This window comes from Paroedura picta, chromosome 4 (assembly GCF_049243985.1).
Source record: "Paroedura picta isolate Pp20150507F chromosome 4, Ppicta_v3.0, whole genome shotgun sequence".
NCBI classification, from domain to species: Eukaryota; Metazoa; Chordata; class Lepidosauria; order Squamata; family Gekkonidae; genus Paroedura; species Paroedura picta.
The window spans coordinates 57,478,289-57,496,783 of NC_135372.1; the positions used below are offsets into that span (position 1 = coordinate 57,478,289).

Sequence of the window (18,495 nt, forward strand, 5' to 3'; positions counted from 1 at the left end):
GACTATGTTTTAAATATGTTGAACTAGTGCACTTCATGCAATATTTACAATTAAAAAAAACTGATTTTGTAGCTCAACCTACTTGATGACACAACACTCACAGCACTATTACACTGCAGTAGCAACAACCATTGTCAGTGACATAAAATCACAGAGAAATTTTGCCAGTCTTGCATTTAGGATGAATATCACCTACATAGACTTCTATTTTACAGGTTCATGCCCACCTCTAGTAGAACCATCCCACTTTTACAGACTCTGACCTTCCCAAACATCATCCCCAAATATCCAGGAATTTCCCAACTGAGGCCCATTCCGCACCAGGATCTATGTAGCAAATTGGTTGCGGAACGAAAAAACGCCATTTTAAATAGTGGAATTAGTCGTTATGCATACCTGCCTTTGTAGTGGAATCCAGTTGCGTTTCTATCGTTTCCCACAGGTTTCCGGTCTCAGCAAAAATCGCTAGCCAGGAAGCGATATTGCCGAGCTTCGTCCCGCCCCGGCCGTCAAGCAGCCAATGGGCGGCCGTTATCATGCTCTCAAAAAGCCCCTTTCCCTTTAAGGAAAGTTTTTCTTAAAAAAATACACACACGTTGCAACGAATCTGCGTTGATTCGTTGCAACAGAGAGACCCATCTAGCTAGCAGGTGGTGTTTGAGCTGCCGTTTCATCGTTGCCACGCTCCCCCCGAGTGAAAAAAAAATAACCCCTCCCCCCCGCACGGGCGCGATTTTCGGCCGAAAATACAGTGAAAAATAAAGGGAAAATAAACCAGCAAACGGGGCTGTGTGTTGCTTCGTGCTTGGTGACTTAAAAGAGCTCTGGGGAGGGACTGCAGCCAGGGAAGCCTCGCTGGGTAAACGAAAGCTCGCTGGTGCGTTGATCTCCACTCGCTCCGAGAAAAAAAAATGGTGATCGCTTCGCTGGAAGATCAAAGGAGAGAGCTAGGTGGAGGGACTTTGCAGAAACCGCAACAATGGTAACGCACAGAACTTTCCCGCTAGTGTTGCAGATTGGTTGCAAGAGTGTAGCGCTTTCCGGAGGGTGAATCCACTTTTGGGGATTTCCCTGAAAGCGCTACAACGAACCGCTTTTTGCGGATCGGTTTCAGGAGTGTTGCAGATTGTCAACGACGTTGTGCATAACAGCAAAACAGTAGCGATTTCAATTTGCAACCATTGTGCAATTTTGAACGAGTGCGGAATGGCCCTGAGAGTTGGCTCCCTTGCCTATACATTTAGTGAAAGATGCAAGGCTCTCTGCTACCTCTTTACCAAGCCATCAGACAAAACTACGTTTGCATGTTCATAGAGCTTTCATCATTCTAAGTGCTTCACAAAGATTATCACAGTAGTCTTTACAACAGCCCTGTAAAGTGGGACATGCGTAGGCCAGGCTTACCCAGAGCTCCATGCAGCAATGTAAATCATGACATAATTTTGGTTATTTACTTCTTCTTGATTTGCACTCCCCGCCCCCACAGTATCAAATGATACCCAAAGCCTCTACCATCCACTTGTGTCTAAAAACACAATGTTTCATCAGCTGATCTTCCTTTCTCAGCAACTTCTGGCATGTGCAACCAAACTCTCTCTTTCTCTGCAACATATTGGCCTGCTGTTCCTTTAAATCTCACTCCGAAAGATTTGTATTCTTCTCCTTCATACTTCTATTGCTCTCTCATCTATTATTTATTATTTAATTCCATAATTGCATTATTTACAGTTAGTCGGGGAAGCATTTTGTATGAAAGACAGTATTCAAATTAAAATTGCATTGCTCTGCAGTACATTATGCTCTGGCACTGGATTCTTCAAGCAACTGACATACAGAGATGCACTTTCTTGCCTTATGGAAGCTCCAGAAGTAAACCAGTCTATCATATGGAATGAACACCAAATTTACTTTTCAGAATACATTATGATGACATTATTTCTGAAATATTTGGAAAGGGCTCTGCTTCATCAAAAACAATGAAAAACCTGGAAAACCTAGATATGAATGCTCACACATTATTTATTTACTGCTGCAGGGGGGGACGAATATGTAAGTTAACACTAATAAAAAGCCATTAAAGCTATACTAATGTGAAATATGAATATGAATACTAGACATACAGACTGCATGGCACATATTGCTATCATAGCCTACCTGTTTGTGGTTGGTTCATGGGAAGTAAGTAGATCTTTGCCTCTTATTTTCAGCAAATTGTGCCTGTCAATCCTGTACCTGACTGACAATGTGTGTTACAACAAGTATCTGGGCATGAGGATGTACAGATCACATTTAGTAATCTGTATTACATTATTTTAAATGTGATTTTTTTAAAATACCATTAACCAGTTAATTATATATTGTGAATCCCCCCACATGTAACAATCTGAATCAGAGGCGGGAGGGGGAAGAGAAACGATGCTATGACATCCTTCATTGAGACAACTTGAATATTTCAATCATACACAAAAGAAAATACATTTCCCCCCATCCCTTTTGTTTTTTTTCTGATTTAGGCTAAAAGTGTATGGGTCACGTAGTGTGCTTTGTAGCTAAATTGGGATTTCAACTCTGGTCTCCCCAATCTTAGACCAACAGTCTAACAGCTACACCACTCACATACTGGATACTCAGTACAAATCTCCAAACACAGCTCAGAATCCAGAGTAAATACGGGCTTCTGACAGTAAATACTGGCCTGAAAATATGGGAGCATTTGTTTGGTTGAAGTAGGGTCCAGGACAGCAGAACTGCCTTAATTTCTATATTTTATGAACCCCCTTATCTTTCCCTTCCATATACAGACAAATAGAAACAATTCTCTTGAAACATTAGAAGAAAAGCTGTTTTTTGTACCCTGCTTTTTATCACCTGGAGGAATCTCAAAGACCAAAAGTCCAGTATTACCATAAAAACGAACCAAAGTTGTGGCAGGGGATGAGTCTTTGCAAGTCACAGAAGCAACGAACAGTGACTCGCCAAAAGCACATACCCTGCCATGGATTTTGTTAAGATGCTACTTAACTCTCTCTTTTCTACAGCTAGATTTGAGTTCAGTAGCACAGAATTTTGGAGGTATAAAATTTTGAGAGTTGATGACCATTTGTCAGATACAAATAAAGGAAACTTTGACTCTTGGAAGCTTATACCTCAAAAATCTTGTTGGTCTCTTAAAGTGCTGCACAGACATTAGTGCTTATGTTGCAGGCTACAAGAAATGCATTCTTCACTCTAGCCACTGAGGCCTTCTGACTGCTCAATGGATTGATCTTTCCCTTCCCCCTTTCATGCTCTTTCTGTTTATTGTTTCTTCACTGACAAGATCCCTGAATGTCCTCTCCGCCTCTTATTGTTACAAAAACAAGCAAAAACAGCCCTGTGCCTCCTAGGAACTTGCTAAGTTGCTACAAATCATAATAATATAATGATAATGATATAATGATAAATTTATTTTATAGCCTGCCCTTCTCAACAGACTCAGTACAGGTAATATAAAAAAATAACAATACTTATAAAGGTAAAGGTATCCCCCGTGCAAGCACTGGATCATGTCTGACCCTTGGGGTGACGCCCTCTAGCGTTTTCATGGCAGACTCAATACGGGGTGGTTTGCCAGTGCCTTCCCCAGTCATTAATGTTCACCCCCCCAGCAAGCTGGGTACTCATTTTACCGACCTCGGAAGGATGGAAGGCTGAGTCAACCTTGAGCCGGCTGCTGGGATCGAATTCCCAACCCCATGGGCAGAGCTTTCAGGCTGCATGTCTGCTGCCTTACCACTCTGTGCCACAAGAGGCTTTAATGATTATATATATATGCCTATTTAAAATTTTAAAATAATTAAAAACATAATTAAACCCATCTACCATATAGTTTCTTACTACTGAGGGTTAGTTGGTATTTTGATTGGTGGAAATTAGGTGGGTTTTCAAGCAGGGAGGCCAATATGTTTGCTATGTTATTACCTGGCCTCAACCATTGGCCTAGAGGAACAGCTCTGTCTTACAGGCCCTCACTAGGGAAAGCATCCCACTAGGGAGGACAGTTTTATTTTGGGGGGACAGATTTTGACCACTCAGTCTTAATGACCTTTTGTGGGTATAGTGGCAGTCCAGCAGATACAGGGGCCCAAGACCATTTAGAATGCTGGCAGGGGCTCCTGGGAATTGTAATCCATGGACATCTGGAGGGCCGCAGTTTGACTACCCCTGATTTAGAGCTTTAAAGGCAAGTGTCAGAACCTTGAATATGATCTGGTCTCCAATCTGAAGTCAGCGCAGCTGGGAAAATACAGATGGAATATGCACTCTCCACTGGGTCCCACTAAGGATCCAAGCTGTTGCATTCTGGGCCAGTTGGAGCATCCGGAGCATTTTCAAGGGAAGCCCTGCATACAGCAAGTTGCTCCCGGCTGACCGCGTCAGGCCGCCGCCCCAGGGAGTCCCCGGCAGTCGCGCAAAGCGCGGCTGCCGGGGGTTCCCTGCCTGGCGGACTGACGCGGCGAGAGGCGCAAAGCGCCTCTCGCCGCGTCAGACCGCCGCCCGAGGGAGCCTGCCTGCCTGCTGCCTACAAAAGCCTGCTGCCACCGCCGCCACCAACGACGACGCCGACCAGCCCGCCGCCGGTGAGTCCTAGCGCCCGCTGCATTTCCCTGCAGCGGGCTTACTTACTAGTAGGGACATAAAATGTTAAGGTTAGTGATTAATGGCAGACACTTTCCCAGTTGTGGAAAGAAGTGCAAAGTAGACAGGGGACTAGCAACAAGTCTATTTTAGAAGAAGAAGAAGAAGAAGAAGAAGAAGAAGAAGAAGAAGAAGAAGAAGAAGAAGAAGAAGAAGAAGAAGAAGAAGAAGAAGAAGAAGAAGAAGAAGAAGAAGAAGAAGAAGAAGAAGAAGAAGAAGAAGAGTTGGTTTTTATATGCCGCTTCTGTCTAGCCGAAGGAGGCTCAAAGCTGCTTACAGTAGCCTTCCCTTTCCTCTCCCCACAACAGACACCCTGTGAGGTGGGTGAGACTGAGAGAGCCCTGAGATCACTGCTCAGTCACCCAGGTGGCTGCATGTGGGGAGTGCAGAATCGAACCTGGCATGCCAGATTAGAAGTCCGCACTCCTAACCACTACACCAAACTGGCTCTTTAATTATAATTATGATTAAAAGATTTAATTATGATTCATGATTCTTGTTCCATTGTCTGAGGAAATATGCACGCACACAAAAGCTCACACCTTGAATAAAACTTTGTTGGTCTTAAAGGTATCTTTGGACTCAAATCTTTCCCTGAATTCTAGGATGGGTAGACATTCAATTGCAATCCCTTGGGGTTCTAGATTCAACAACATAAACAATGGCTACAGAATAGGGGCAGATACTTCAAAATATTTTGTTTTAACTTTTTCTGACTGTTCCAGAAAAAGCATAATTATTGTTTTTCTGAAATTCTGGCAGTGTAATTTCTGAGATCTGTTGCATGTAGTTTAGGAGAAGGTTTCAGGAATATTCTACAGAAGCCAGGTCTACTTCTACTATTTTCAAAGGGCAGTGGACCTAGGTGTATTATGCAGGGCAGGAAACCTTGCAAAAGATCTGTCCAAAAAAGACATGGATTTTTAAAATTTCTGCATGTGGAGGGCATTTCCATTTCACCATGGAAAGGGCACTCATAGCAGCCACTGTGTTTTTTCAGTGCACTATTTAAAACTAGGTTTAAAATGACTTTTCTTTTACAACAGTCATGGAAATGCTTGTTTTTGCATGCATAAATGCTAGCGTGTTTTTGATCTTGCCACCGCACACCAATGAGGTAAACAGACAGCCTTTAGTCCCTCATCCACCAATGGGAGCTTGAGGCACTCCTTGTTTGGCGCAGACCCTCTGCTATGACAACATTACACCAGCAGAAATTAATTAATTTATTCCCCCACTAAGGCCAATGAGCCTCCAGTTCCCTTTCTGTATTAAAGGTGGCGGGAAGGTCCCAGCGGAGTGACAAGACTTTATCCATAAAAAGGTCGCTAATGCATCACAGCCTAATGCCAATTGACTACTGGTTTGGCACCCTTTCTGGAGGGTCAAGGATCAAACTACCCTAAATAATTGGACCTGGCAAGATCTTGCAGACATAATAGAAGTAATGTGAAACTCTAATTTTGCTGCTTTAACTGCTATCACATATGCCCTTATAAGTGTGCAATAGGATGTTCTTGCAGCTTTGTTGTGAGATTTCTGCCACACTCGCTCTAGCCGTTTCACTTTCCTCTTCTTCTCCCTGAGGTCTCCTGTATACCAGGGTGCCAGTTAGAGGCAAGGGCCGAGAGGGTCCTTGTGAGTGATCTCATCAATGACCACAGTTATGTGGGATTGCCAGTCCACAACTAATTTTGCCAGTGAGTCGCTGGGAAGCATGGGGCCCTGTAGAGCAGTGGTCCGCAACAGTCTTTAGGCTGCGAACCGGCATCGACGGGGAGACCGATTGCCCGGCTGCGCATGCGTGCATGCGTGGTTGGGTCGCACATGCACGTTTGCGCCATGCACGGCCGCAAACGTGCATGCGCGGCACTCCCACGCATGCACACATGTGCGGGAGTGCCACACATGTGTGTTTGTGGCCACGCATGGTGTAAACGTGCATGCAGGAGTGCTGCGCATGCGCATCAGCGGCCGCACATGGTGCAAATGTGCATGTGCGGCCCGGCACAGCCCTGCGGAGGCAGGGAGCCATGTCCCAGTGCCAGGGCCTTCGCGGCCCGGCACCGGGCCACGGTCTGGTGGTTGGGGGCCACCGCTGTAGAACATTTAGGAATCCAATTGGATCCATAAGCCTCCATGCCGCCCAAACAGGGGAGGGGCAGTATCCTGAGCTGGGTCTTCAGGGCATAGTGGGATCAATCATCATTTGGTCCACTTCTACCCCAGCTCCAAAGATCAAATTGAGTGTGTAGCCAGCCTAATGAGTATGGCCAGTACCCTAGCATCACCATGGTTGACACCAGGTCCAAACTAGACCCAAAGACAGGCAAATCTGCGTGGACATTGAAGTCCCCCAGGATTAAAAGTCTGGGGTACTTCAACACTCAAGCTGGCACCGCCTCCAGGAGATTTGACAGGCTAGCTGGGGGAGTATTTTGACTAACTGGAAGACATTCCCCCTCCCCCACATCCTAGAATGTCTGCTGGTCCCAACCTAAATAGTAGAATACTTAGTCTCTCTCTTTTTTAGCACACGAGTAGAAGGTAACAGCTTTCAAATGCTTCCTTATAGTTAATATATCCTAAATGCACATCAATATCTAAAACTGCAGTAAATGCTCTGATAACATTGGCAGACTGAAAGCTTTAACATCCTTTGGACTGGAGACAGTGCCAAACTGCTTTGTGAATATATTTTTATTTCAAACTGAAGTTGCTTCGACAACCTGAACACTGTAGAAGAATGTACACATGCAGATAAGAAAGACAGAATGAGTGATGTCCTAGCCCTATTTTTGAAAAACAGCTACTATGCCTTGCCCTGCCTCTAAATTACAACGTTCCAAAGAAATTATGCCCCAAATCCGATGAGTAAAATTGCAACTAGTCCAAATACTGGTAAAGCAATTGCCAAATTATAGTAATCGCCACCACAGCAACCAGATTTTACAGAGACCGCACACCCAAATAAATGCCTCGTGGCTACCCATTCATCTAGCAGCTGGAAAGATGACACTTGACATTTGGAAACTTTCCTGTGAAGATTGCTGCAAGGCTTTTCCCATTAGCTTCATGGTGAGATGGTAAGGTCGAATAAGCTGCCTCAAAACCTGCAAAAGGGTAACGGAAACACTCTAATATTAAGCCTGCTTGATCTAAAATTCCAATTGACGAGCTACAAATTGTCAGATTTCTTCCAATGCTCCTTGTAGCCAAAGAAAATGAAAGCTTCATTGTGCGGGTGCAGGTCCTACTAGCTGTGTGACAGAAGAAAAAGTGAAAACACGATGCACTAATGCTCAACAAGCTGAGTGTCCCACTCACTTGGTATGGATGGATTATCCCTTCCATTAGATCTTGTTCCACACTGGTCTCTCATTGTTGCATGCCCTTCTCCCCGGCTGGGTATAAAATCAGGCCCAGCAGTTCTACAGTTCTAAATCAGCAGAAAGGGAGATCTGACTCATAAAAACTTATGCTAAAATACAGGCTAGCCTTTAGGGGCGCTGCTTAACTCGGGCATTATTTTGTTACTGCCGACTGGCACAGCCATCTCTTTGGAATTACTGTCCAGCAGAAGTCCCTGCTATATGTGCTAACCTGGGGAAACAGCACATCATGCAAAGGGGACTTAACATTTAGCTGAACTGGTTAAGCTAAGCCTGTCAAAACTGTATGGATGGAAACCACCTGGGTCCCATAGGCAAGGATGGTAATTAAGGAGCACTGTAGCCTGGACATAGTAAACTAGACAACGCATAAGCCCACTGTGGTTCTTCAGTGCTGACCCCCTCATTTTCCATTGCCCCTTGTCACATGGTGATCATGCAAAACTTGTGCATTCATGGTGAGCCAGCTCAGTGTCGTGGTTAAGAGCGGTGGTCTCTAATATGGAGAGCTGGGTTTGATTCCCTGCTCCTCCACGTGCAGCGAGCTGGGTAACTTTGGGCTAGTCAAAATCCTGTAAGAGCTGTTCTCACAGAGCAATACTGTCAGAACTCTCTCAAACTTACCTGCCTCCCAGGGAAGGCAACTGTAAGCTGCTTTAAGACTCCTTCAGGTAGTGAAAAGCAGGGTATGAAATCCAACTCTTCTTTTCTAGAAGCAGAGGAAATTAACCCACTCTGCCCAACATTCCACATGTTAGTGTATGTGTGCCCATGTATAAACAGAGACATTTTCTCCTAATTTGACTATACGGATGTACTCTGGAACAAGAACATCTGTGCCAGATAATGATGTACACATATATCTGTATGTGTGAAGCTGTGAAATTGGCCAGAAAATGGAGGTCACCCTAAACTTACAATGTTCTTTGAGCACACTGACATTATTCAGAACTTTGGATCATCACCACTTTTATCTTTAATCCACTGTGAAGTTAAAAGACAGATGTTACAAATGCTTTACAATAAGTGAAGTTGTGTGGGGGAGGGGGAGGCATAATCCTGAAAATAACAAATATGCTGATAACTCACTGAACAGAATGTGCACATGCTTCCACACAAAGCTCACAGCGTTATACAAAAGGAGGAGAAGGAATTACAGCAATGCTACAAAGTAGGCACAGATTTTATCCCCATATACCATATACCATTATTAGGTTTGCCTAATAATTAGAGGAATATAGGTGAGAATAATGTCTTACCTAAGCTCATTCGACACATGTAGGATAATGCACTTCCAATGTACATTTGGAGCTGGATTTTGCAGTGCAGAACTGAACAAAAATACTTCTAAAGTGCATTGAAAGTGCATTAACCAATGTGAGCAGAATGGGTCTAATGTCACATTTACTGAGATTAGGTGTGTGAACAGGTGACATGTCAGGAATTGCAGGCTACAGGCAGCTTAGGAAAAGAGAGCTCATTCTCTGGTGATGCCTTTTCTGCATGGGGAATTCAGCCTAGGCCGGCGCTCATCCAATTGTGGGGCTAATGCCCACTTTCAGATTACATTGGCACTGGCCCGGAGCTGGCCCTCCATTGCCCCACATCAAGGGACACTTGGATTCTTTCGTGTGCTCTTCCTTGCGGTGGGCACTGCCAGGCCTATGTCAGGCCAAGGCCATCTGGCAGGGAAGAGTCGCACCACCCTGGCCCAACTCCTCACCACCCTTGCCTGACCTATGGCATCCCAAAAATGCCCCAGGCAGCTCCGTGGCACTATCTAGTGCCACAGAGCCACCTGGAACATTTTTCTAGTTTTTAAAAAATAACAAGAACTGTACCCGGAGGTGGAGCCACGTGGCAGAACCTCGCTGCCCTGGGCTGCCTTATCTGAAGGCACAAATTCGGGACGAATTGGGTCCAGCGGGGGAAATGCTCCCCTGTATGGACCTGGAAAGTGGGGGGGGGGGGCAACTTGTCCCGGCTGAAACACCTAGCGGCAGACCAGCAAATTTCCACCAGTGTGGAAAAGGTCTGAGTGACAAATTGCTCGGATTGAGAAGCTGGGCCAGAATCAGTTAAGTTTATTAAGCCAGGCTAACCTTATTGGCTGCCGTGTCACATGATCTCTGTTGAGCTGCTATACTCCTCTGTCCACACACACTGGTGGTGCTGATTTATAGTATATGAAAACGTAGTTCCTCCTTCAGGCCAGCTACCTTTCAGCACAGCGAGGAAATTCCCCAAGTCTCTCTGAGGGAGTCCCTGGTTTGAGGTCTCTGCATACTTCCATGTCCCTGCCTTCCAGCACAAAATTTTAGTCACCATATTAACAGTTCTGATCAATCAAACATGTTTACAATAGCCTAGCCTTCTATTATGTGCATCCTGTTTAGCTAGTAACAGTTCTACTGCAGTAACTGCTATACTTCATGCTGTAAAAAGGTAGAGGATTTTTTGTCTTTTTTCACAAAACTGCAGTAACACAAGTAGCGTCTAACCTAAGTTCCAATATGAATAGCTCTTTTTTTTTTGTTAAATGAGTATCAATTCTGAAAGCAGATTCAACAGAAATATCTTTCAGTCCATGGGTAGCCTACATACTGAATTTCAGAATATTTTTATGGGTACTTTCCCCATAAAGCTTCAGTTACAAGGAAAATATTATGTACAGAAAAAATGTCTCTATGTTAACAAAGCCTCACCAGTGCTTATAGCATTTCCTTAAAAAAATCCACTCCTCTAAATCCCCTGGATTAAAGTTCAATGTATTGTTTTATTTTATTTTATTTTTTTAAACCCCCCTTACAAGCATACTTTTAAAAATCTTAGGCATAGTCTGGTGACAGATAGGAAATTGATTCTAATTCTGCATGAGGATTTTACCTCAAATTACTCAATACAATAAATGGAGTTTGAGCTAGTGTATGAATTTAAACTTCATACCTCGATGCTAAAAATTATCTCATGAGTTATAATGCAGGCTGCATCATCAGAAACATTCCAACAAAGTTTTCTTGAAGCAACCTAAGCTTTGCTTCAACTAATTCCTTAGTTAAACACAAATGCATTTTTTGATACACACAGGTTTACTATGTGGAAGGGGAAACATCTCCAAAGGATAGGGAACTGGTTAGGAAACCACACCCACAGTGAGTGGTATTTCATCAGATTGGAAGAGGGTGAGCAGTGGGGTGCCACAGGGTTCAATACTAGGTCCGGTACTTTTCAACATTTTTTATCAGTGATCTGGATCAGGAGATGGAGGGACTACTCATTCAATTTGTAAAAAACACCAAATTGGGTAGAATAATAAACACCCCAGAAGGATGTGGACCAAACTGAGAGGGTGAAGAGGAGAGTGATGAGAATGATCCAGGGCCTGGGGACCAAGCCAATGAGGAAAGGCTGAGGGGAATTTTCATCCTGCAGAACAGGAGGTTGAGATTACTGATTACTGTCATTAAATATTTGAAAGTTTGTCACTTAGAGGAGGGCAGGGAGTGGTTCCTGTTGGGAACAGATGATAAGACCCACAGTAATGGGTTTAAACTACATGTAAAAGAATGCTAGATATCGGGGGAGGGGGAACCCCCAATCAAAGTAGTTCAGCAGTAGAATCGGCTGCCTAAGGAGGTGGTGAGCTCTCTCCCTCATTGGCAGCCTTTAAGCAACAGTTGCACAGATACTTAAAATGGAGGTGTTAGGCTAATTCTGCATTGAGCAGGAGGTTGGAATAGATGACCTGTATGACCCCTTCCAACTCTTTGATACCACAGAGCTAGGTAACAATTTTGCCACAATAAAATAAAGGATATTTGGAGGCCAGAAAAACAAACAAACTAGCATTCCAAAAGTTCTTATATAGAGTGCACTGTTTTCTAATTTTTATTACAGGAGAAAAGGTGTATTTCTGTATCTCAGCCCATTCCTGGCTCAGCATACTTTGGACTAGTTCATACACAATAACAAACTATGGATTACTACTGGGGGGGGGACACCTCTTTCATAGAATCATAGAGTTGGAAGGGGCCATACAGGCCATCTAGTCCAACCCCCTGCTCAATGCAGGATCAGCCCAAAGCATCCTAAAACATCCATTCCCCCATCACTTCTCAAATTATTAACTATGACCTGTCCAAAGAGGTCAGGAAAGGTCCCATGTAGATGATCTAAAACAGAACTGTCCAGGAAGAATATTTTCATAAAAGGAATGGGGCCAGATTTTGTAAAAGTTTAGGTAGGTTTATCCAATGCACCTGCTATACTAAGAGGCTTGCTCTCTTTATATTCCAGCTTTGTCCTAGTGACGTTTCATGGAGGGTAATATACTTTTTGGGATGTGTCATTTTCTAATTTTTATTACAATAGTTTTATCATCTGCACTGGCAAAGTATGGTTAACTAGAAAAAAAGCCCATTGTATAAAGAATACAATGGGCGCTAGCAGGCGGGGGCAGAGCGAGGGGCAGGCGAGGGGCGGAAGGCTACCTGTAAGAGGAGGCTGCCGGCGGCTCCGCAGATCCTGACGGATGCTCCTCGGTGGCTCCTGACGCGGCTCATCGGCGCTTGTCGGCTGTTTTTTTTCTTTCAGTGGCTCCTCAGAGGTTTGTGATGTTCTGTGGCCATGAGGGCAGGGAGCCCCCGGCAGCCGCGCGCTCCCTTGCGGACGGCCTGACGCGTCGGAGGCGCTTTGCGCCTCCGACACGTCAGGCCGGCGGCAAAGAAGCAACTACGAGCCACGCTGCGCGCGGCTCGCAGTAGCTCGGGGCTGGGAATCGGAGGGACCAATTGCCAGGCACAAAGTGCCTGCCGATTGGTCCCTCTAATTGTCTGTCAGGAGGAAGGGTCCAATCCGAACCCTTCCTCATCCCGGACACATCCCGCCTCATAACGTCTTACCATTTTATTTAGTCCGTGGCGCCCGTGGCGCCACGGGCAGTGTTAAGATATTTTTTTTCTGCTTAAAAAAGGTTATTTTGAATCCTGGTATACAGAGAATGTAAAAAAACAAAACAAAAAGTGAAGTTTGGCTTCGATCCAGGCAAGATTGAATCTAGGCAAATGTTTCCTTGGGTAAAAGGAATAGGCTGAAATGCCCCTCTCAGTCCTGTTCCTAGGAGTCCCCCCAGACACTGGATTTCAGAGGTCATATCAAGTGGCCATGGAAGCAGAGAGGCGGGAAATTCATGCTCTGCAAGCAACAGTCCTTGCGCCCACAGAAATCTCCATCTGAATGCACGCCTCTGGAGGTGGAGGAAGTTTTAAAGACACAGCCTGAAGGTCTGCAAGTAGTGGCAAAGTATGGTTTACTTTCACATACAACCCATGCTGTGGTGCAGAGAAATCTGGACTGGAATACAAAATCAGATTCACACCATTATGGGCTGCAAGTCCTTTCCATTTGCTTACTTGGACAGGATTAAAGATGCTCCCCCCATTTCTTCTATTATTCCCCCAAATAGCTACAGGGTATCAGACTCCCCTCCCCCACAGACACGAATAGCTCATCCCCTCTCCTCCCTTAATTTCAGCCCTTAAACACTTTCTCTGCTTTGTACACTTCTTCTCCATTCTCTTCTCCATTTTCCAATCTGAAAACATACAGCAAGGAGAAATAACTCTAAATCCTCTTAGCTTTTGTTCCCAGAAGATGATCCCCATACCCCCTTCATAAAGACCTATGACATACTATATGCAATAGCTCAGCTTCACCCCAAGCACATTTTGATTGCCATTAAATGGTTAAGTCACTCTCTAACAAAGAGAGATGTTAGGAATTTCTTGTTATAATAGCAAGTCATTCTTTTAAAAACCTCTCCTTTGTTTATTTTCTGCCACCTTTCCTCCCAGGAGCTCAGGGAGGCAAATCACCATTCCCCTGGCCTGCATTTATTCAAGGAGCTAATGAGGTGGATGAGACTGAGAGAGAATGACTGGCACAGGGGCACCCAGACAGCTTTGGGGGGCAGCAAGAACCTGAGTCCCCCTGATCCTATGCCAGTGCTTTAAACAGTCTCCCACAATGACTCTCTTTTCTCACTCCTGTTACTTGCTATCCTTTGCTACAAGGATATAAGAACCGGAGAGACAAAGCATGTATTCTACTAGTGTGGTGCCGAAGTGACTCCTGCTTGGGAAATTCTTGGAGATCACGGAGAATGGGATTTGGGGAGGATGGTCTTGGAGGAGGGGAGGGAGTTCGGCAAGGATATGATGCCAGAGACCACACTCCAGAGATTTATTTTATTTTTATATATTCATTATTTAATTTCTAGTCCGCCACTCCCACAAAGCAGCTTGTTAAAACCCCAACAATTCAATTAAAGCCAGCACACCCTGGTGGTGTTAAAAATCCTACTCCCCACTCCATACAGCAAGGGTAGTCAAACTGCGGCCCTCCAGATGTCCATGGACTACAATTCCCATGATTGCTGGCAGGGGCTCATGGGAATTGTAGTCCATGGACCTCTGGAGGGCCGCAGTTTGACTACCCCTGCCATACAGGGTTTTAAGGAGTCGCCTGGTGTCCCAGCTTGGCTTGAGGAGGAGCCTGCCTTGGCCTCAATCAGATCAGGAGAGCTGATCTGTGTAGGCTGCAGATAGGTTGCAAGGAGAACTCCTGGCACAACCCTACTCAATACAGAAATTGAAACATTCTGTGAAGCACATGGATTGCCTGCATTTTACTAAGCTGAGGAGTGTTTTCCCTGTCAGTGGAAGAGCCCCCTGGTTTGGAGGAATGCATGTCCGTTAGCTAAGTGGAGTACCAGGCAGTCATCTACAATGTTTATACGTTAAAGTAAAATGACAAGCTATCAGGGCTCCAAACCCACAAGTCCTGTCAACCTACCATATTTTTGTCTCACCTTCCCTTCAAATAGCTCAGGACAGTATACATAGTTTCCCCTTCCTTTTAAAAAACAAAAACACCCTTACAATAACCCCAATCCAGCACACCATCTACTCTACCACACTGACTCTCTTAATCAGCATTACCTCTTTTCACCTTGAAATGGAATTTTCAGTGGTGGAAAACAGGATCATAATCTCTCTCGTTCTTGCATTAATAGGCTCATTTTTATGATATGCTACAGACAGCATCTGTCTCATATCTTGTTTACCACTGCAGGAAGTCCTATTCCAGGCACAGGAACAAGCAAAAATCAGAACATACGATCCTCTTAGCACCAGATGTAGGAATTGTTTCTTCACCTGCTGAACAATGTTTCTTAATCCAGTTTTTTTTAATTTGTAGAATTTTCTGCCCACAAACCTGTTGTCTCTTAAGTGACTGACAGATTTATCAGAGAGGCAGCTTTTTTTTTTTGCTGAGGTACCCATTTTGAGTTTGCATGTGTTTTAAACAGTGCTTGTATGATTACATCATATACATAGTAATTTCTGCCCCAGGTGAAAATGTTTAAAGTATTCTCCACCCCCCAAACCTCCCACAGAGCTCAGCGCTGTACTATTTTAATATTTATAAGTTGTTTTTCCAATTACCCAAGTAAGGTGCATTATGCAGTATGTTATGTATTAAGTTGTATTTCTCTGGGGTAGATATCAGAGCTGATGAGTAAATATAAGTCTCATTGGTTAACACAGAAATCACACTTGAACCCAAGGAAAAACAACAACTCAAAATTCCATTTTAACTTAGCAAAGTCTTTAACTGGTTTCTATATATTATAAACAACCTCACTTTCCCCATTAATTGTCCTTATGTTGGATTTATACTGTAACATTGCCAAATCTGTATAAAGTGTCACTTAATTACAGATAGTGTAATACATTTGGGAGTGAGGAGGAAATATGTACCTGAAAAAGTTAGAGAGCGCTCTACTAAAAACCCACCTGTATATATTTGTGCATGTACCAGGAAGCTTGCTTTCCGTCATTCACTGATTCAACTGTGGTGTTGGCCATGCCACCAATGTCACCCCCTGCAAAAACCCATGGCTCACTTGTTTGCATGCTCTCTGGATCAACTTCAGGGAGACCCCAGTTGTTAAATTTGATAGGGCTCAGAGCTTCTTTTACTGTATTAAAGGAAACACAAGAAGAAAACAGAATATGTGATACAGCAGTTGGAACTGTGCATATCTTGTGTCACTGAGTCACAATTTAACTTCAACACCATGTTTACTGTATAACTTGGACACAGCAATGGTGTTATGCAACAAAACAGACTGCATCCAAGCCAAATCTCCTTCCTCCTACTTCCTGTCTTGTCAGACGACGTCTTCTAGCAAGGAGTCCTTCCATTTTATTTATAGCCACTAGTATATACCACAGGATATTATCAGACCTGAATCCTAAATTCTAGGATCTAAGACTGGAACCTAACCAACAGGAGATGTGTTAATTCAGGTCTCACTCGAACATTCAGAAGTATATGGAAATAGTAATATACAACAGTACCGGTTCCTGTGATTGGCAAGCAGTATGAAGTCTCCTGATAGTCTGAACCTGCTCATTGCAGGAAATCCAAAGCTAGAGTGTTCCTGACAGATAACTGTCAAGTCTCAGCTTGAAGACCTCCATGATCGAAAGCCCCCTCCCTGGTTCTACTGTTGGCTGCTATTATCTCCCAACATCCAGCTGAATTCAGCCCTCCTGTCATTTAAGCCCATTACATCTAGCTTCTGCTCATATGTCAAAACCCTTCAAACATAAGAGAGCTATCAGGTTCCCCCTCAGTCTACTCTTGTTGAGGTCAAACACAGCCAGCTCCTTTATCCTTCCCTTGAAGCACTTGATTCCCCGACCCTGCTCATCTTTGTCGCTCTGTTTTGATTTTACATCATTCCTGAAATGTGGCATCTGGAACCACACAGTACTCAGTGAGGTCTGACTAAAATGGAACCAAATGGAATTATAACTTCTCTTGTCTTGGCTACTAAACAATGGTCTGCTTAAAATCACATCATCTTGCTCAAACTCTTTAACAGTTCTCTGGTGCCACTGCAAGTCCCAGTCTTTGCCCAACTTGATATTTTCACCTCCCTCAAACCCACTGTGGAAGACACAGGATGCAAACTTTTAAAGAAAGAAAATATCTTGAATGCAGAAACACCAACATGCCTAGCAGCAGATTTGTTGCCATTTCAGAATTCCAGACAACACTGGGAAAGGGAGGCTTTGCAGAGGGATCTTCTGCGAGGCCAGCCCATTGTTTTAAATAATATAAATAATGCAGTGCTGTGGGGCAGGCAAAGAAGATCCAGGTTCTGAGCCTTACTTAGCCCTGGAGTTCCTGTGAGGCTGGCTAGGCTGACAAAAGTGACTCATGGCTCATCCAGCAACCTTCTCTCAGCCTGATCTACTTCACAAGATTATTGAGGATATAATGGGGTTAGAAGACCACATATGCCATCAAGAATGTACTGGAGAAACCGTGGTATAAAAATATTGTCAGACATTCAAAGTTATGGGAGATCTATCTACCATATGTAAGCACCACAAAACAATGAGAGTGAAATATAAATATTGCAACGACACCTCTGAAAAGTATATTCTTTCACCTCATGACAGAAAATGTCTTAAAATAATGTTAGTTACCTCTGTCAGAGATTATAAATTCAGAATATTGTGTCATTAGAAAGAGCTGAGAACCTTCAAAGCAACGCATATTTTGTTGAAAGTATTATTTTAGCTGCTCGAGATACCATGCATCAAAAGGAATGGCTTTTATGTAGTGATTACTATATTGTGGCACCCAGGTTTCTTTTTTCCTCTAAAAGACAGGGAGGGAAAAATGCAGCATCCCTTGGGGACATACCAAACGCAGATGCAGATTGCTAAGGTCAATTAAACTGATGTAGCTGTGCTGTCATATATGTAAAAGAGAAACCTGCTAGCATATGACAAGATTATTTCTCAGTTGTCATCGAGCGGTGTCAAAGTTGTGTTCTGTTTTTACAAGAGATGAGCCCGGGTGGCTGTGTTTTGTCTGGGGAAACCCTCTTTAAAGTCAAAACCATAATTATAGGAAGGAACTGCATTTTCATAATTTCCCATTTTGTGTTTCCACATCAATGAGTTAAATAATAGGATGCAGGAAAAGAACAAGGGGAAGCGCAGGGGTGGAGGGGCCGGTATGTGATGGAGGGGGACAGGCAGGCAAGGTCAGGGATTTCCAGAAAGGCTTTCCTGACATAATGGGCTTTCACGAGAGGCATGCAAGAGGAAGTGAGGCTGCTCAAGACATATGATGAGTCTCCGTTACAAATATAGCTTGGGACTTTTGATCAAGTACTATGCAGGTACATGGCCAGAATTCTTTTTTCTTTCTGCACTTTCTGCAGCAGTTCCTGCTGAGGAGGTAAGCCAGTTTCAGCTTTGCCTGCAGATAGCCTCTTCAGCTCAAAACTTCTATGGAGACAAAGCCAAGGCACTCATCAATGTCATAAACAGTTTCTTTG

General features: G+C 43.9%; 1 protein-coding gene across 2 annotated transcripts in view; it reads right to left on the reverse strand.

Annotated features, from left to right (window-relative positions):
* DPYD (dihydropyrimidine dehydrogenase) overlaps positions 1–18,495 on the reverse strand; it is a 609,807-nt gene that overhangs the window by 263,745 nt on the left and 327,567 nt on the right. For both annotated transcript variants that reach the window (XM_077332983.1, XM_077332982.1), the window contains exon 12: positions 15,926–16,110. In XM_077332983.1, coding sequence (XP_077189098.1) covers positions 15,926–16,110 — 185 coding nt within the window. The remainder of the gene's footprint in view (positions 1–15,925; positions 16,111–18,495) is intronic.